Source organism: Callorhinchus milii, unplaced genomic scaffold (genome assembly GCF_018977255.1).
Source record: "Callorhinchus milii isolate IMCB2004 unplaced genomic scaffold, IMCB_Cmil_1.0 Scaffold31, whole genome shotgun sequence".
Taxonomy (NCBI): Eukaryota; Metazoa; Chordata; class Chondrichthyes; order Chimaeriformes; family Callorhinchidae; genus Callorhinchus; species Callorhinchus milii.
Genome location: NW_024704772.1, coordinates 3,529,615 through 3,549,587, shown reverse-complemented (window position 1 = coordinate 3,549,587; position 19,973 = coordinate 3,529,615). Strand labels below are relative to the sequence as shown.

The 19,973-nt window shown below is 52.0% G+C and overlaps 1 protein-coding gene across 6 annotated transcripts; it reads right to left on the bottom strand.

Annotated features, from left to right (window-relative positions):
* Positions 1 to 1,411: 1,411 nt before the first annotated feature.
* Positions 1,412 to 15,860, bottom strand: ttc26 (tetratricopeptide repeat domain 26). Of its 6 annotated transcripts, none has more exons than XM_042345006.1 (18): positions 15,727 to 15,860; positions 15,197 to 15,220; positions 14,343 to 14,435; positions 13,687 to 13,801; positions 13,343 to 13,392; positions 11,950 to 12,095; positions 11,422 to 11,593; positions 10,353 to 10,427; positions 9,672 to 9,774; positions 9,004 to 9,059; positions 8,641 to 8,694; positions 8,165 to 8,228; positions 7,807 to 7,895; positions 6,592 to 6,675; positions 4,629 to 4,698; positions 3,646 to 3,752; positions 3,247 to 3,380; positions 1,412 to 2,242 (listed from the first exon to the last, which is right to left on the bottom strand). In XM_042345006.1, the coding sequence occupies exons 1-18, from the start codon at positions 15,727 to 15,729 to the stop codon at positions 2,131 to 2,133; spliced, it is 1,551 nt and encodes a 516-aa protein (XP_042200940.1). In that variant the 5' UTR covers positions 15,730 to 15,860; the 3' UTR covers positions 1,412 to 2,130. The 6 variants fall into 6 exon arrangements, with proteins under 6 accessions (XP_042200940.1, XP_007908335.1, XP_007908337.1 ...); XM_007910144.2 differs by having other exon boundaries at positions 15,083 to 15,220; positions 15,727 to 15,859; XM_007910146.2 differs by lacking the exon at positions 15,197 to 15,220.
* Positions 15,861 to 19,973: the final 4,113 nt, after the last annotated feature.

Below are 19,973 nucleotides of genomic sequence, written 5' to 3'. Positions count from 1 at the left end.
TCCGTGGCCAACAATCCCCCAAATAAAATCAATCACTCGCTCCCACGAATGTAAGCAAAGTGCCACAGCAACGTATGGAACTCATTACAGTGCCTTTCAGGTCCAGAGGCGCTAAACAATAATCGCGGTGCCCGACTGTGGGTGGGAGCCGGAAAGATGACAGAAAACGCAGTCGTAGGGAACGGTCCATAGAGGAGATGGACAATACACACAATCACAATCACTGTATGAAGCACTTTGAGAAATCTTAACGGCATATAAGGCAATATAATAATCCTTGTATTTGACACAGTGCCTTATCCCACTTTGAGACGTCTCAAAGCGCTTCAAAGATATACTGTAAAGTGTAGTGACTATTTTGTGGGCAAAACGCGGCAGCCAATTTGCACACAGCAGTGTCCCACAAATAGTCGTGGATTGAAGTGACCAAATTATTATTATATTATTGAAGGAATTATATCCCCCAGAAAAGCGATCTGCCAATTGACTAACAACTGGGTCCCCACTTACTGCTGGGTAAACGGAGGTGCGTGGAGTAAAGAAATTTGCCCAACACTTCACCCCATAAATTCAGTTATCAGGAGAGGCCGGAGAAGCCGGGATTATTCTCCTTGGAGCAGAGAAGACTTAAGAGGAGACTTAATAGAAGTTTTCAAAATGATGAGGGGATTCAATAGGGTGAACAAGCTATTCGCACTGGTGGGTGGGTTGGTAACCCCGAGGACACCGATTTAAAATAGTTAAAAGAATCAGAGAGGTGAGGAGAAATGTTTTCACACAGAGGGTTGTTGGGATCTGGAATGCATTGTCTGAAAGGCCGGTGGAAGCCGATTCCATAACAACTTTTAAGAGAGAAGCAGATAATTGTTTGGGGACAAGTTTGCAGGGCTATGGGGAGAGCGGGGAAGTGGGGTTGATCAGGGCTATGGGGAGAGCGGGGAAGTGGGGTTGATCAGGGCTATGGGGAGAGTGGGGGAGTGGGGTTGATCAGGGCTATCGGGAGAGAGGGGGGAAGTGGGCTTGATCAGAGCTATTGGGAGAGAGGGGGGAAGTGGGGTTGATCAGGACTATGGGGAGAGAGCGGGGGAGTGGGGTTGATCAGGACTATGGGGAGAGCGTGGGGGAGTGGGGTTAATCAGGGCTATGGGGAGAGAGCAGGGGAGTGGGGTTGATCAGGGCTATGGGGAGAGAGCAGGGGAGTGGGGTTGATCAGGGCTGTGGGGAGAGAGCGGGGGAGTGGGGTTGATCAGGGCTATGAGGAGAGAGTGGGGGAGTGGGGTTGATTTGGAAGCTCTTTTCAAAGAGCGGCACAGACACAATGGACCGAATGGCCTCCTTCTGTGCTGTATAATTCTAAGGGTTATTATGACATTCAAGAATGTCTGTCAATTAAGCAAACCCTCCACAACAGTTTATGTGTTAAAAATAAATGCTTTATTTACATAAATAGTTTACAAGTCTTAACTTCTAAAGCGAAAGTAAAACCTTGGGATTGACTGTCAGCTGATCAGCACCTGAACGAGACTTGACACAGACTTGACAGAAACTTACTGAGCTCCACCAGAGACTCGGAGAGCGTTAGACAGAGAGAGATAGACTGACAGAAAGATAGAGATGGGAAGAGAGAGCGCGACTGAGAGAGCGCGACAGAGAGAGAGAGGGAGAGACAGGTGAGGACAAAGATCCTCTGGGGGATGGGATCCTCTGGAGGATGCGGGTGATCAGCTCACGGAGCTTAGTGCGAGGAAACTCAAGAGGAGAGAGTTTCAACAACTGAGCTTTCTCAGAGCAACAAAGAGAGAGAGAGAGAGAGAGAGAGACTGTGACACAGAAAGAACGTAAAACAGAGAGGGTAAGAGAGAAAGTGTACAAAATAGAAACAATACGAGAAAGAAGGCGAGAGAGAAAAAGCATGACAGAACGAGCGAGACAGAGAGCGCGTGGCAGAGAGAGAGAGAATGAGAGAGAGAGAGAGAATGAGAGCGATAGAGCGATATGGGAAGCCATAATGTAGGTAGGACAGGATGTGGACCACGTAACAATAGTAATTATTAAAAGACAAGGAACAATGACTGTTTGGCCTGGATCACGTCTGGAACGAGCAGGACCTGGGGTCTCTCTGCCTGTTCTCTACACGGCCACTCTGTTATCTTTGGCCCACTTCTTCAGGGTCCGGATAATGTACTCCACCTGGGGATTGCCAGTATTCCGCAGGAGATGGATAACTTCCCGCATGGTTTCCCTGGGAGGAGGAAGTAATGGAATTCACATTGATTTACACCGAGCGTACAGCAGGGAAACAGGCCACTCAGCCCAACCAGACCTCCGCACAAGTCTCCCCCTTCCCCTCCATTACTCTTCTATTCCCCTCTCCCTCATGTGGTGGGAAGATTCTGACGGGAGTAAGCTCAGTTGCTAGCACTCTCTCCTCTGAGCTTCCTCGCACTAAGCTTGATGAGCTGATCACCCCCATCCTCGCCCAGCTTCACTGCCTCCCCATCACCCAGAGGATCAAGTTCAGGATCCTTGTCCTCACCTTCAAAGCCTTCCATGGTCTTGCTCCTCCCTATTGGCGATACCTTGGGCAAGTTTCCTTACTCCACACGCCTAATAATAATCCCTCCAAAACAAAAATAATAAATTGGTCATTTCAATCCACGACTGTTTGTGGGACAGACGCTGATGTGCACAATTGGCTGCCGCGTTCGCCCACAAATATACAGTCAATTCACTTTACAGTATATTCTGTGAAGCGCTTTGAGACGTCGAGAAGACGTGAAAAGCGCTATATCAAATGGAAGGATTATTATTATTATTATTATCATCATCATCTCTGGGACCTATTAAAGCTTCACCAACCTATTGCCTTCCTCTGCTTGGCTGGCACTGGCCTGCTCCACCGTTGACAGTTGGGCCTTCAGCCTTTCTGCCCCCATCCTAGAGCCCCTCTGCACTGCCCATCCCTTGCCTACTTCAGTCCCAAGACCTTCCTCTTTGACCGGATCTTCGGTCACCTTCCCTCCTCCTCTTGCCCTCCAACTCCCAGCTCGGATGTAAACCCTGTCCAGCTCCTTGGGATGTCTTCCTGATGTGAAAGGCGTGATACAAATTTGTTGTTGTTGAGCACTGAGTTCAAGCCCAACATCGGGACTCTGAGCTGACAGCCCGGCCTTAGCTCGGCATCCAGAGCATTAATTAATTATTGTCCAGTAAGCTTCCCGCTGGGAAAGCGCTGCTGAGACTCACTTGGGTTCCCGTGCAGCGACGATCATCTGGAAGATGCCCACACATGCTCCTCGCTTGCCTTCCCAGTATTCCGGATTCGGGTCCAAGCGCTCCAGCACATCAAAGGCTTTAGCTGAGTAATAGAACTGTCCCATCTGTGGGAGAGCGAGAGAGAGGTGTCAGCTTGTGGCTCAGTGACTCACATTCTCACGGTATTACTTGTGGCTAATAATTCCCTGAATAAAAATAGAACGTTTAAAGCGTAGAAAGAGGCCATTTGGGCCATCAAGTCTGCACCAGGTCTCAGAGCAAGCTGACGTTCAAACCCACAATCCTGCCCTATCCCCTGGAGCTGATATCCAGCTTGAACCCACCGTCTTGTGACACATTTCTAAGCCTCGAGGCACAATTTCCACTCACTTTGTAGCAGTCGTTGGCTATGAGCTGCAGGAGGCTGAAGGACTCCCCAGAGGTTTCCATCTTCAGGTAAAGCTCCCAGGCCAGCCTCGGCTTCTTGTTCATAATGTCTGTGAGGTTTGTAACAATCATTACTGTACAATAGCAATAATCCTGACAATAGCAGTGATCCAGGACTTTTCATGTATGGAGGACATCTTCATACAAAGCCCTTCGTAGGATTCAGTGTAAAGTACAATGACTGTATTTTGTGGGCGAACCCAAAAGCCGCAAACAGCTGTGAAGTGAACTCACAATTTTATTGGGGGAATTGTCGGCAGGACATATCAAACCATAAAAATTTACAGCCCAGAAGAAGCCATTCGGGCCAGCGTGTCTGTGCTGACTCCTGCAAGAGCAATCCTTTCAGTCCCACTTCCCCGTCCTTTCCCCACACCCCTGTAGCTGACCTTTCTTAGCTATTTGTCCAGTTCCCCTCTTCAAGACCAGTATGGATTCGGCCTCAATCACTGCTCCTCGCATATCCATATCCTAACCATCTGGGAGTGAAAACTGTAGCTCAGTGGTTAGAGCACTCGCCTCTCGAGCAAAAGACCTGGGTTTGTATGGGACGCTGTTGTGTGCAATTGAGAGCTGCGTTTCGCTCTCAAAATATACAGTCACTACACTTTACAGTATATCCTATGAAGCACTTTGAGACTTCTCGAAGACGTAATTTGACCGATATCGAATGCAAGGTTAGAGGCTTGAAGGGGGAGAGGGATACACACAGAGACACATTATCAGGGCCAGATCGTCTGAAAGCTCCCATATCAATGATAGGGTGGATAAGGCTGGGGACTTGAAGCCGGCTGGTGCTCGCTCAGCAACCCCAACCAATAGAAGATGCTCTAGTGGGACCAGGAGCAGGAAGCCAGGCTAGTTTTCCCTTCCCTGACCCCACACAGCCCCGGCTGAGCTCCTGAGACATCCTAAATATCACTCACAGCAACGAGCCAACCAGCTGAGGTACGTGTAGTCATTCTTCAGTTTCTCACTCTGGATCAGCTGGAAAACCTGGGGAGAAACAGGCACAAGTTAGACATGGATCCATTCTCTGGAACTCCATCCCACAATCCCTTCATCTCACACCTTCCCTCACCTCGTTCAAAATCACCTCAGACATTCCTCTTTGACCAGACTTTCAGCCATGTTTAATGTATCTACACTGTCTGAGTCCAAAGCCCCGTGGTGTTCACACCCACAACCTTCAGCCTCAGTTAGCGTGTGAGTGACTGAGTGTCAATCTCACTGGGTGGAATTCCACAACATTGGACTCAATAAGGCAGAAGGGAGTCTCCGTGTTGTAACACTGTAGGATCCCCCCGAGGAGGCAGCAGGCCAGGCAGGGCAGGACCCAGGGTGTTAGTTACATGCCTCTCCACCTGCTTACTCCGCATTCCATCGCTCGGCTGCCTCTGGTCTCCTGCATGTCCCTCGCACCCTTGGCTCCACCATCGGCGGCCACACTTCCAGCCACTACGCCCTGAGATTCTGTCGCTCTCTCCCTCAATCCCTCCGCCTTACTCCTTCCTTCCCCTTTTTTAGGTCACGCCTGAAGACCTGCCTCTTTGACTGTGCTTACGGTCACCTCCTTCCTCCCCGGCTCTGCCACTGCTAAGGGCTCTGAGACCCTACTCTGCGTGAGGAGCGCTGTGTTATTGTGAGCTAACCCTAACCATGACATTGGGAGTTAGATGAAGAATAAGGACCAGATATCATGGACAACATTATTGCTGGAAATTCTGATCTACTTGTCACAACCAAATAGCCTTGAGCTGTTCAGCAGTTTCACGTAATATAATAATAATAATAATAATCCTTGCATTTGATGTAGCGCTTTTCCCGTCGGGAGGACGTCCCAAAGCGCTTCACAGAACACACTGTAAAGTGAATTGACTGTATATTTGTGGGCGAACGCGGCAGCCAATTGCGCACAGCAATGTCCCACAAACAGCCGTAGATTGAAAATGACCAATTTATTATTGTTTTTGGTTTTGGAGGGATTATTATTAGGCTCTGTGTGGAGTAAGGAAACTTGCCCAAGGATTCGCCCTCTGCCTGGAATTGAACTCAGGTCTCTCACTTGCAAAGCGAGTGCTCTAACCACTGAGCTACAGGACTCCCCGTAGAGACGGTCTCTCAGCCAAGAGCTTATATCACCACCCGATCCCTTGCCTTGTTCATACACATTGCCTGTTCCACTGTGCAGCACCTTACATCTAAACACTCAGTGTGATCACACAACGTTTAATGTAATAAGCTTAATAATGATATTGTGCCTATAGCATCAAAAGTTCTCCAGAGAGAATGTGACGTGTCACCCTGGCTCAGTTGGCAGCACACTGGCTTCTGAGTCAGAAGGTTGTGGATTCAAGCCCCATGTGAGGACTTGAGCTCACACAGTCTAAGTTGATGCTCCAGTGCAGTGCTGGGGAGTGTGTTGCATTATTTGAGGTGCTGTCCTTCGAGGTCTGTCTGCCTGTTCAGGTGGACATTAAAGATCCTGCGGTGATATTCGATAAGAGAAGGGAGTTTCTCTCTCCCAGTTTCCTGGCTGACAATCCCCCAAATAAAATTGATCTGTCATTCCACGACTGGTTGTGGGATGTTGCTGTGAGCAAAACTGGCTGCCACATTCATCCACAAAATACAGTCACTTTACAGTGTACCGTGTGAAGCGCTTTGAGACGTCTTGATGACGTGATAAGGCTCTAACAAATATAAGGACGTAAAAGATCCCATTATACGGACAGAAAAAGATGGCACCTGAGTTTAACCAGCACTGCGTTGGAGCAACCCAGCCTATGAGCTCAAAGTCCCTGATGCAGGGGCTTGAACCCACAACCTTCTGATTTGGAAGCGAAAGCGCGAGTGAGCGAACTTGAATGATGAGTGCCTGACACCTACCTCCTCAGCCTCCTTGAAGTTCCCCACGGCTGCTTTGGCTTGGGCATAGTTGAAGTTGAAGAGATCATCGTTATAGAAGTAGCTCTGAGAGGAAACACAGTCACACAGTCACACAGGTACAGGTGTAAGGCTCAACCACTCTCTTCACCACAACACACCACACAGCAGAACGACAAGAGCGGTCCTCACATTTTATACAATGTCTCAAAGAGCTTCACGGTGTGTATTTATAGCCCAGGAACCGAGGTGTGGGAGAGGGGAATAGAGGGGTGTGGGGGGGGGGGGGGGAGATAGAGGGGTGCGGGAGAGGGGAATAGAGGGGTGAAGGAGAGGGGAATAGAGGGGTGAAGGAGAGGGGAATAGAGGGGTGAAGGAGAGGGGAATAGAGGGGTAAAGGAGAGGGGAATAGAGGGGTGAAGGAGAGGGGAATAGAGGGGTAAAGGAGAGGGGAATAGAGGGGTAAAGGAGAGGGGAATAGAGGGGTAAAGGAGAGGGGAATAGAGGGGTAAAGGAAGGGGGAATAGAGGGGTGTGGGAGAGGGGAATTGGGGGTATGGGAGAGGGGAATAGAAGGCTGTTATGGGCTGGTTGGTGGGAATACAACAACAACAAGATTCCATTTATAAAGCGCCTTTCACGTCAGGAGGACGTCCCAAGGCGCTGCACAGTTGGGTCATGACCCGAGCATTGGGGGGAATGACCTGTATCCATACCATATGGATGTAACTTTTCACATGTGAATGGTGGGAGGTGGGGAGGAGGTAAAGGACAATAAAACAGACTGTTGTGTGAGCTGGGGCTGGGGCAGAACTGGGGCTGGGGCTGAGCTGGGGCTGAGGCTGAGCTGGGGCTGAAATGGGGCTGGGGCTGAGTTGGGGCTGGGGCTGAGTTGGGGCTGGGGCTGAGCTGGGGCTGAGGCTGAGCTGGGGCTGAAATGGGGCTGGGGCTGAGTTGGGGCTGGGGCTGAGTTGGGGCTGGGGCTGTGCTGGGGCTGAGCTGAGGCTGAGCTGGGGCTGGGACTGGGGCTGAGCTGGGATGGGGCTGAGCTGGGGCTGAGCTGGGATGGGGCTGAGCTGGGGCGGAGCTGGGGCTGTGGCTGATCTGGGGTGGAGCTGGGATGGGGCTGAGCTGGGGCTGAGCTGGGGCTGGGGCGGAGCTGGGATGGGGCTGAGCTGGGGCTGGGGCTGAGCTGGGATGGGGCTGAGCTGGGGCTGACCTTGACAGAGTTCAGGTAAATCAGAACATCCTCAAACTGCTTCAGCAGAAAAAAACAGGAGGCCATACACTGGCGTCCGGGGATGGTGTCTGTAACACAACCACAGGTTAGCTGTGACACCCTCCCAACACCCCCAGCAGCCTGGCCCTAATCCCAGTGGCCTCGCTCTCCCCCCCACCCAATGACTTGGCTCTGCCTCCAGTGGACTGGCCCCACCCCCACCTGCCCGGCCCCACCCTCACCCACCTGGCCCGACCCTCACCTTCCTGGCCCCACTCTCACCCGTCTGGCCCCAACCCTACCCTCCTGGCCCCACCCCCATGCTCACACACTGCTCTCTGGCCAGGCAGTGACTTACCACACTCGCTGGCTGACCCCCCCACCAGCTGGAAGTACTGCTGTGCGATCTTCAGATGTTCGCGCTGTGGAAAGAGAGAGAGAGAGAGGACGGTGGTCAGTAGTGGTAAGAGGTAATCCAGGAGCAAACCTCGATGTGTGGCCGAGCTGTGGGCAGGGAGGGAGATGGACATATTTCAGGCTGAGTGTGTTGCCCACCAGGAAGCTCAGAGGGAGTTTCTGGTACCTGCCATTTCCCCCCAGTGAGGCTCAAACCCACGTTGTCAAATAACCAACTAGTGCCTCTCCTCCTCGGGTGTGTGGGGGAGGAGTAAGAGAGATCTCCTTGGAGATGAGTTGAGTCGAGTGACATTCTTGGCAACAGACTGTCGGAATCGAGTGCCCCCTCTGTGATGGTCTCTGGTTTGGTTCGGTTTGCCAACAAAATACACAGTAATACAGTGAATCCTGTGAAGCGCTTTGAACCACTTTACTCACTGAACCTTGTTCCTGTCCAAGAGCTGCATTCACCACACCCTTCAGGATGTATTCCTAGCCAGAGGGAGAAAGAAAACCTTAGTACCTTACAAATGAGACTATATCCCTGAGCCGGGTGTCTGATACACACAGAAACCCGTCACCGTGACCAGTCGGGTGTCTGATACACACAGAAACCCGTCACCGTGACCAGTCGGGTGTCTGACACACACGGAAACCAGTCACCGTGACCAGCCGGGTGTCTAACCCACACGGACACCCGTCACCGTGACCGGCCGGGTGTCTGACCCACACGGACACCCGTCACCGTGACCGGCCGGGTGTGTCACACACGGAAACCCATCGGTTGGACGCATGTTTTACCTGAGGTGTCGTTGGCTCCAGATCTTTAATGAGGTTATACGCTTCCTGTACATCATCTGTAAGAGAATCATTTGTTGAAACATCAAAGGGCCTCACAGTAAACACTGTCACATGTAGAGTTTATGTTTTGGAGCCAATTTGCACATAGCAATGTCCCACAAACAGCCGCGAAGTGAGCGAGAGATTTTACCTGGCGGACTGTTGGCCAGGACACCAGGAGAGAGAAAAAAACTCCCATCTCCTTTCCAACAGCTCAGTGGGAGATCTTTAATGTCCACCTGAATAGGGTGCAGACGGGACCCGTTGTTCCCTTGGTCCACGCACCATCATAGACCAACTCCGTGGCTCTACCCCTCCACCTCTACTCCTCCACCTCCCTTTATCTATCCTTAAAACCCACTTTAAGACGCACCGCTTCCACAGCGCCCAGGGTCACTGTACAGTCATAGAATATTACAGCCCAGAAGGAGGCCATTCGGCCCATCGTGTCTATGCCGGCTCTTTGGAAGAGATACCCAATCAGTCCCACTCCACCTGCTCTTACCCAATGGGTATGGGCGAGTACCTCTCCAAATCCCTGTTGTTACCTCCCTCTTCTTTTCTGCTGAGTGTCCAACCCCAGCACTGGGCAGTGCTCTGAGGCGCTGTGCTGGAAGGGCGATACTCACCCTGCCGCAGGTAATAGATGACCAGGTTGAGCCTGGCTTCAGGAATGACGTCGATGAGGGGAGGGAGGATCTGTAGGGCCCCGGCCCCTCCTCGGAAAACCACCTGAGTCACCGCAGAGAGAGAGTGACAGTCATCACAGAGAGAGAGCGTGACACACATCACACACACAGAGATAGTGACAGACATCACACACAGAGAGTGACAGACATCACACACAGAGAGTGACAGACATCACACACAGAGAGATAGTGACAGACATCACACACAGAGAGATAGTGACAGAAATCACACAGATAGTGACAGACATCACACACAGAGAGTGACAGACATCAAACAGAGAGAGTGACAGACATCAGAGAGAGTGACAGACATCACACAAAGAGAGTGACAGCCATCACAGAGAGAGAGAGTGACAGAGACTCACACACGACAAAGACTCCGACAAACTCTGTGAGTGTGTGTGTGTGTGTGGGGGGGGGGGGCGACTGTGATGGTAAATAAGTGATTGTGGCCATGTTTCTCCCCTGGCCCCGCCCCTGTGAGACCCTGACTTGCCCCTCCTGGTTATGCCCCTCCCCTCTTAACCAAGGCCCTGCCCACCCAAACAAGATCCCGCCCTCCCCAGTCCCGTCCCTGCCCCGCCCCACCCCGGCCCGGCCCCACCCCGGCCCAGCACCCACCAGGTTGTGTTTAATCAGCTCTTTGGCAAAATCAAAGACCGGAGATGCGATGTCCATCAGGTTCTTCAGCTCAGCCTGTGGGCAGCACACAGCACATCATGTTCATAGCCCCCCACAACGACACACCTCCCCCACAGCGACACCCCCCACCCCCCCCCAACACACCCCCCACAGCGACACACCCCCCACAGCGACACACTCCCCACAGCGACACACCCCCCACAGCCACATACACACACCCCACAGCCACACACACACCCAAAACACACCACAGCAACACATACACCAGCCACACACACACACACACACACACCAGCCACACACACACACCAACCACATACACACACCAGCCACACACACACGCTAGCCACACACACACACACCCCACAGCGACACACACACACCAGCCCAGCCACATGCACACTCACTGAGTCTCTCCCCAGCACACAGGGGCACAGTCCACACACTTCAGCCCCAACACTGACGTTCGCCCCCGGCTTCAAATTTACTGACCCTTCAGGCCCCGGCCCCTCCCGACCTCTCTGACCCGCTCCTGCCCCACCCACCACCCCACTAATCCCCCAGACAGATATAAAGTAAGTGACCCATTGTGTTAGCGGATTGTTACTCTGTACCCCATCACCCCAACCCTCGCAGGTCTCCACTGCTCCCTATCACAGAAGGGATTGACTTCAAGATACTCTCACTCAAACGAGACACAAATCCCTTAATGCCCTGGCACTTCCCTACCTCTCTGACCTGCTCGCTCCGTAACCCACCATCCGCTGGCCCCGCTGGACTGGCTCCGACCTCCTGCATGTCCCTCATGCCCATCGGTAGCCGTGCTTTCAGCTACTGCGCCCTGAAACTCTTGTCACTCTCTCCCCTTAATCCCTCCTTCGCCATTTTCAGATTTTGTCTGAACATCTTCCTCTGCGACTGTGTTTACGACTGGGCTCCTCCCCCTCCTCCCCAGTTCAGCTTTGGGCTCCGCCACTGTTAAGTGGTCCCAAAACTCTACCCTGTGTGGAAATGCAAGTTGTTGTGGTTGTTGTTGAGGTGTGTGTACCTCAGCTGCCTTGCCGTTGTACAGACGGAAGTGGTTGCAGGCTTTCAGGTTGAGAGCGATGGTGCTGTCGGGGAAATGCTGGAGATAAACCGCCAGCACCTCCTGGGACACATCGTAATAATCCAGTTTGTAATAGCACAGAGCCACGTACACATTCAGAGCCATGAACTCCCTACAAAACAACCACAACTTATTATTAATAATAATCTTTACATAGCGCCTCCATAGCGTCACCAGGACTTGCATTTATATGGCTGTCTGTGGGACATCACTGAGCTCTCCCTCCCTCCCTCAATGTCCATCGCAAGACCCACCTCTTTGATCGTGCCTTTGGTCATCCCAGTGACGCTCTCCTGATCGGCTCTCGGTGCCAGGTGGAGCTCTCGGGCTTAAGACTGTGAGCTCAGAGACTCTGACTTGAACACACAACCTTGTGCCTCGGAGGCCAGAGAGTGTGTGAGTGAGCCAGGCTGACACCGGTAATCCCTGTAAGTCATATGTGGTTCTATAATCAGGGTGAAGGGTTACCTGTTATCGAGCAGAATGCGCTTGTAGATATCGATGGCCTCCTGGTAGTGGGAGCGCATGTAATGGATGGAAGCCAGGCTGAGCTGGTCCTCAGTGATGTCCTGCAGATTCTGGTGATAATTCATCAGCCTTTTCTCATCACTGAACTGGAGTGAGCACAACAGAATCCAAATGAATAATAATAATACAATAACTATAAGAATAATTGTCTTCGGGTTTGATCATTAGGAGGAGTCCTTTAGCTCAGGGATTAGAGCCCTCGCCTCGCAAGCGAGAGATCTGGGTTTGATTCCCGGGCAGGGTGAAACCTTAGGCAAGTTTCCTTGCTCCAAGCCTCGCTAAACGCCTCTGTTTACCAGCAGTCAGTAGGAACCCAGTTATTAGCCGATTGGAGGATCGCTTTCCAGGGGTAATAATTCCTTCGTCCCAAAATAATAATGATTTGTTCCCTCAATCCATGACTGTTTGTGGGACGCTGCTGTGCGCAATTGGCTGCCGCGTTTCACCCACAAAATATAGTCACTCCACTTTACAGTATATTTTGTGAAGCGCTTTGAGAAGTCTCGAAGACGTGATAAGGTGCCGTATCAAATGCAAAGGATTATTATTAGTAGTATTATTCAGCTCCTTTCAAGTCGGGAGGATGACACAAAACGCTTCATGTTTTAACTTTATGGCTGTGTGACGTTGATGTGCGCAAATTGTCTGCCGAGTTAGTCTACAAGTCACTCCACTTTATGGTAAATCCTGTGAAGCACTTTAGGACGTCCTCCCAACGTGAAAGGTGCTGTACCAAAGGATTATTATCTACTATCAGATGAATTGACTGCGTGTTTTGTTGACGAAGGCGGCAGCCAAACTGCGCACAGCGACGTCCCACAGACCGTCGTGAAGTGACTGAGGGATGTGAAGTGGGGGATTGTTGGTCAGGGCACTGGGGGAGAGAAAGAAACTCACTTCTCTTTACATCAGGCTCCAAGAGCAACAGCCCCCCCGAAGGGTTTAATGGGGAATCACACCCTCTCTGACTCCCAGGTGGCAACTACAACAACTTGCATTTATTTATACCACAACAAATTACATTTGTGAAGCGCTTTATATGTTGGGAGGACGTCCCAAGGCTCTGGACAACCAGTGATTGGGCCCTCACGCTCCCCGCAGGCGCTGGTGGTAAAAAGAGAAGAGAGATTCTCTCCCTGTTGTCCTGACTGACAATCCCCCAAATAAAATTGGTCACTCGATCCACGGCTGTTTGTGAGATATTTGAGAACAAATTAGCTGCTGCATTTGCCTACTATACCCACAGTCACTACACTTTCCAGTATGTCCTGTGAAGAGCTTTGAGACATCCTCCTGATGTGAAAGACCAAGAACAAGGAACACTATAACTTACCTTGTGAGCCAGGTGAAATAACAGCCGATTCTGAAGCCGACTTTTAGGAGCTGAAAGACACAGGAATCACAGGTAACAAAACAACGATACAAACTCATGGTCTGAGCTGACACTCCAATGCAGCGCTGGGGGGAGTGTTGTAATGTTGTAAGTGACGTCATTCAAATGACACGTTAAACCTCACTCCCCGTCTGCCTGTTCAGGTGGACATTAAAGATCCCGTGGGCTGTTTGAAAAGAGAAGGGAGTTTCTCTCACTCTCTCTCTCTTCTGACCAATAATCCCTCAAATAAAATCCCTCGCTCACAATCACGCTGCTGCCTCCGATAGATTGTACGCACTGACCTTTTGTTGCGGCCTCCTCAGCCTCCTTGTACATCCCCAGGAAAAAGTGTGTGCAGGCCAGGTCAACCCAGACATCAGGGTGACAGTCATCCTTCTTAGTGAGAGACTCATACTCCTGAAACACAAGCAAGTACGGTAACAGTAAATGTGGAGTCCCTTAACCTAGTGGTTAGAGCCCTTGCCTCGCAAACGAGATGACCTGGTTTCGGGCAGGGCGAAATGGTGGACAAGTTACCTTACTCCACACACACACATGCCTCTGTTTTTATCAGCAGTAAGTAAGAACCCGTCGTTAGTCGCTGATCGCTTTCCGGGGGTAATAATCCCTTAAAAAATAAACGAATAAATAAATTGGCCTTATTATAATAATAATGAGGATATAGAGGGGGCGAGGCAGAGGAGGAAAGGAGCACAGAGGGAGGGGGATTCATTTAATTCTTAGAGCACCTTTCACATTGGGAGGATGCCTCAAAGTGCTTCACTATTACGTAGTGACTATTTTGCACACAGCGACGTCCCACAAACAGCCACGAAGCGAGCGATTATATCTGGGATGTGTTGGTCAGGACACCGGTGTAGAGTAGCAACGTATGTTCAATGACCGTGAGATTGTCCTCACACACCAGTGGCACACTGCGGGCAGGGGCGCCCCTTACCTCCATTGCCCTCTTGTAGTCTCCAAGGTGGAAAGCGCAGTATCCCATCCACAAATCAATATCATCCTCCTTCTCCCCCACATGGCGCTTGAACTGGGGGGAAAAATGGGGCAGAGTGTGAGACTCACGCTCTCTCTCATACACTCTCTCACACATACCCTTGAACACTATTGCACACTCACACACTTGTACACTCTGTATTAGTGTGTGTTTGTGTGTGTGTGTGAGGGAAACAGAGTGTGTGTGTGAGAGAGAATATGAGTGTGTGAGAGAGAATGTGAGTGTGTGAGAGCCAGACAGAGTGTGTGTGTGAGAGAGAGTGTAAGTGTGTGTGAGATAGAGGCAGTAAGACTGTGTGAGAGTGAGAGGAAGAATGAGAGAGTGTGTGAGAGTGAGACAGAAAGAGTGTGTGAGAGAGTGTGTGAGCGCGAGACTGAGAGTGTGTGAGGGAGTGTAAGAGAGTCTGTGTATGTGAGAGTGAGTGTGAGTGAGTGTGTGTGTGAGAAAGAGGCAGTAAGACTGTGTGAGAGAGGGAGAATGAGAGTGTGAAACAGAGGGTATGCGAGACAGAGAATGTGAGTGTGTGAGAGAGTGTGTGAGAGCAAAACAGAGAGTGTGTGAGGGAGTTTGAGAGTCTGCGCATGTGAGTATGTGTGAGTGTGAGAGTGTGTGTGAGAGTGTGAATGGGTGTGAGAGTGTGTGTGAGTGAGTGAGTGAGTGAGTGAGTGTGAGTGACGGACCTCGAGCAGGGTCAGGGCCCCACAGTAATCTCTGGCTGTGAGATACTCCTCCAGTTTGGGGATTTTCCTGCCTCTCCTCCGCCTCCTGTCCGGCTGCGCTGTCTCCCCACTCACCGCCGGTTTGGCCCGTGACAGCATCTGGGAGGACACCACCGTCACCAACTGCTCCACTGCTTCATTCTCTCTCCGTCCGTCCGTCACTCTCTCACCTCATCTCACACTCACTCACACACTCTCTCTCTCACACACACTCTCTCACACTCTCTCTCTCACTCCTCTCACACACTCTCTCACTCTCTCTCACACTCTCTCTCACACTCTCTCTCTCACTCTCTCACACACTCTCTCACACACTCTCACACTCACTCTCTCTCTCACACTCTCTCTCTCACTCTCACACTCTCTCTCTCACTCACTCTCTCACACTCTCTCTCTCACACTCTCTCTCACTCTCTCTCACTCACTCTCTCTATCTCACTCTCTCACACTCACTCTCTCACTCTCTCTCTCACTCACTCACTCTCTCACACTCACACTCTCACACTCACTCTCTCTCACACTCTCTCTCTCACTCACTCTCTCTCACACTCACTCTCTCTCACACTCTCTCTCACACACACTCTCTCTCTCTGTTTATTTCTCACCATTTTCTCTCTGTGCTGTCAGACCGGTCGCCGCTGTCATAGCAACGTGTCCGCCCCTCGACTACTTCCGGCCACGCCCCATCACTTCCGGTTCCTCCTGATTACCCGTCAGTCCCATCACTTCCGGTTTTTGACCCTTGACCATTTCCGGGTTTTTATGCCTTTTTTTACACCCAAAAAATTCAAAAACTAATCCAAAAAGCCCCCCCACCCCGTGACCCCCCCACAGCCCCCACCCCACCCCGTGACCCCCCCACAGCCCCACCCCGTGACCCCCCCGCAGCCCCCCACTCCGTGACCCCCCCACAGCCCCCCCACCCGTGACCCCCCACAGCCCCCCCCGTGACCCCCCCACAGCCCCCACCCCGTGACCCCCCCACAGCCCCCACTCCGTGACCCCCCACAGCCCCCACCCGTGACCCCCCCCACAGCCCCCACCCCGTGACCCCCCCACAGCCCCCCACCCCGTGACCCCCCCACAGCCCCACCCCACCCCGTGACCCCCCACAGCCACCCACCCCACCCGTGACCCCCCACAGCCCCCCCACCCCGTGACCCCCCCACAGCCCCCACCCCGTGACCCCCCCCACAGCCCCACCCCACCCCGTGACCCCGCCCACCCACCCCACCCCGTGATCCCCCCACAGCCCACCCACCCCACCCCGTGACCCCCCCACAGCCCACCCCGTGACCCCCCCACAGCCCCCCCACCCCGTGACCTCCCCCACCCCGTGACCCCCCACAGCCCCACCCCACCCGTGACCCCCCCACAGCCCCACCCCACCCCGTGACCCCCCCCACCCCGTGACCCCCCCCCCCACAGCCCCACCCACCCCGTGACCCCCCCCACAGCCCCACCACACCCCGTGACTCCCCCCACAGGCCCCACCCCACCCCGTGACCCCCCCACAGCCCACCCACCCCACCCCGTGACCCCCCCACAGCCCACCCACCCCACCCCGTGAACACCCCACAGCCCACCCCGTGACCCCCCACAGCCCACCCCGTGACCCCCCCACAGCCCCCACCCCACAGCCCCCCCACCCCGTGACCCCCCACAGCCCCCACCCCACCCGTGACCCCCCCACAGCCCCCACCCCTCCCCGTGACCCCCCCCATAGCCTCCCCCACCCCACCCTGTGACCCCCCCAAAGCCCCCACCCACCCCGTGACCCCCCCACGGCCCCCACCCCACCCCGTGACCCCCAACCACAGCCCCCAGCCCCACCCGTGACCCTGACCCACAGCCCCCCCACCCCGTGACCCCCCCCCCACAGCCCCCACCCCGTGACCCCATGGCGCCCACTCTCCCTTCAACCCAACCCCGTGACCCCATCGCCCCCATTCTCGCTCGACTCCATTGACTCCCTATCCTTCAGGGGATCCAGTTCAAGATCCTGGTCCTCACCTACAAACCCCTCCATTGCCTCGCCCCACCCTTCCTCTGTGACCTCCTAACCCCCTACCAATCCGCCCGTTCCCTCCGCTCAGCCGGCTCTGGTCTGATCGATGTCCCCCGACCCACCCGCCCCACCATTGGCGGGAGAGCCTTCAGCCACTCTGCCCCCAACCTCTGGAACTCCATCCCCCAGTTACTCCGCCTCACCCCCTCCTTAGCCTCAAGACCCTCCTCTTCGATCATGCCATTGGTCACCCCCCCTTCCCCTCCACTCGGGTCTGAAATGCTTTCACTGTCCTCCCCAAATAATGATCTACTTCTCTTAAAAGTTGTTATGGAATTGGTTCCCACCGGCCTTTCAGGCAATGCATTCCAGATTCCAACAACTCGTTGTGTGAAAACATTTCTCCTCCCCCCCCCTCTGTTTATTTTAATAAATATTTTAAATTGGTGTCCTCGGGTTACCGACCCACCCGCCAGTGGGAACAGTTTCTCCAGTTCACCCTATCAAATCCCTTTATCATTTTGGAAACTTCTATTAAGTCTCCTCTTAACCTTCTCTGTTCCAAGGAGAATAATCCCGGCTTCTCCGGCTTCTCCTGATCACTGAGGACCCTCATTCCTGGTACCATCCTGGGAAATCTCCTTTGCTCCCTCTCCAATGCCTTGACATCCTTCCTACTGTGTGAGGCCCTGAGCTGAACACAGTTTCTCGCTGAGGCCTAACCAGTGTTTTATATAAAGGTTCATCGTATTTTCCTGACTTTTATATTCTATGCTTCTGTTTATAAAGCGTAGTATCCCATATGCTTCTTTTTACAGGTTTATCTACCTGTCCTCCACCTTCAAAGGTGAACCCCCAGGTCTCTCTGTTCCTTCACCCCCTTTAAGATTATACCATCAGCTTATATTTTCTCTCCTCGTTCTTCCTCACAAAATGCATCATTTCACATTTCTCCACATTAAACTTCATCCGCCCCGTGTCTGCCCACGTTACCAGTCTGTCTGTGTCCGTTTGCAGTCGGTTACTATCCTCCTCACTGTTTCCTACTTTTCCAGCTCAGTTTCATCTGCAAACTTGTGCTCCCTATACCCAAGTCCAGTCATTTATATAGATCACAAACAGCAGTGGCCCCAATACCGACCCCTGCACCACTGCACTTCCCTCCAGTCAGAAAAACAACCGTTCACCACCACTCTCTGCTCTCTGTAATAATAATAATCGTTGCATTTGATTGCCTTATCGCCTTATCACATTGTTGAGACTTCTCAAACTGCTTCACAGGATATACTATAAAGTATAATGACTGTATTTTGTGGGTGAAATGTGGCAGCTGATTACGCACAGCAGTGTCGCACAAACAGTTGTGGATTGAGTGACATTTTTCTGGAGGTATTATTACCCCTGGAAACCGACAATTGACTAACATCTGGGTTCTCACTTACTGATAGTTAAACAGGTGTGTGGAGTAAGGAAATTTGCCTAAGGTTTTGGCTGGAAATCGAAGCTGCGTCCTCTCAGTTGAGAGGCGAGTGCTCTAACCACTAGGCTGCAGGATTCCACAACATTAATATTGGTCACTCACTGACTTAGTGCCGGTGAGAAATTGTTGTGTGAAAGTGAACTGCCTCCAAATAAAATTGCGACATTTTCACTGCAAGACAGAGCTGGTCTGACAGGATATCATTTCCATGATGCACAATAATGGGACAAACATCAGGTTTAATTGCTGAAAACATGAATTCACCACAGGTGGGACTTGAACCCACAATCCCTGGCTTAGGCCAGTGCCTTATCCATTGGGCCACTGGGGCATGAATGTCCTTCAGCTGATTTGTGTGTTGAGAGCTTCTTTCACATTGTCAGCAGAGCCTCTCTGGAACAATGTGTGGGAAAACTTTGTATGAATTATCGCAGTTGTACAGAAGGTATTGCATGTAACCAGATACCTGTGAGCAGGTCAGTCATTTGTTGCTTTTGCTGTGACTTCTGCACATCCCTCGTCTCCTCCGCTTCACCGTCAGTGGCTCTCCAGCCACTACGCTCCGAAACTCTGGAACTCCCTGCCTTAACCCCCCCACCTTGCCCCCTCCTGAAGTGAGAAGTGCAATATAAGTGCAATTTGTTCTTGTTGTCTCAAGGCACTTCACAGGGAATTGTAAACAGCAGAAACCTTATTTGTTTGCAAGTGCAACAGCCAATTTTGCACAAGGCCATATCTCTCAAACAGCCTTAATAATAATAATCTTACATTTGATATAGTGCCTTATCATGTCTTCAAGACATCTCAAAGTGCTTCACTGAATATACTGTGGTGTAGTGACTGCATACTTGTGGGTGAAATGTGGCAGCCAATTGCGCATAGCAATGTGCCGCAAACAGTCATAGATTGAGTAACCAAATTTTTTTTTTGAAGTATTATTATCCCCGGAAAAGCGATCCGCCAAGCCATGAAGTGAATGGCCAATTTTATCTGGAGGATTGTCGGGCAGGACACTGGGACGTGAGGAAGTGCAGTGCTCTTTTGGGTTTGTGTGGTTGGCTGTTGGTGGGGAGGTGGTACAGGGATTGGTTGATTGGGAGTTGGGGGAGTGGGGGGGTAAACATAGAATAGCTGGAGACTCCCTGCAATGGACAATCCAGGCTTCCCTGAAAAATACAATAACCTTACAGTTGACCTGAGATGTTGACTCACTTTACTTTCTCCATAGATGCTGCCTGACCTGCTGAGTGTTCCCAGCGACCTCTGTTTCTGTTTAAAATTTCCCGCGTCTGTGTTTTGTTATCTCATAGTTGTGTTTGTTGATTTTTATCACGTTGTTGAAGATTTAATGTCAAGGGTTGTGG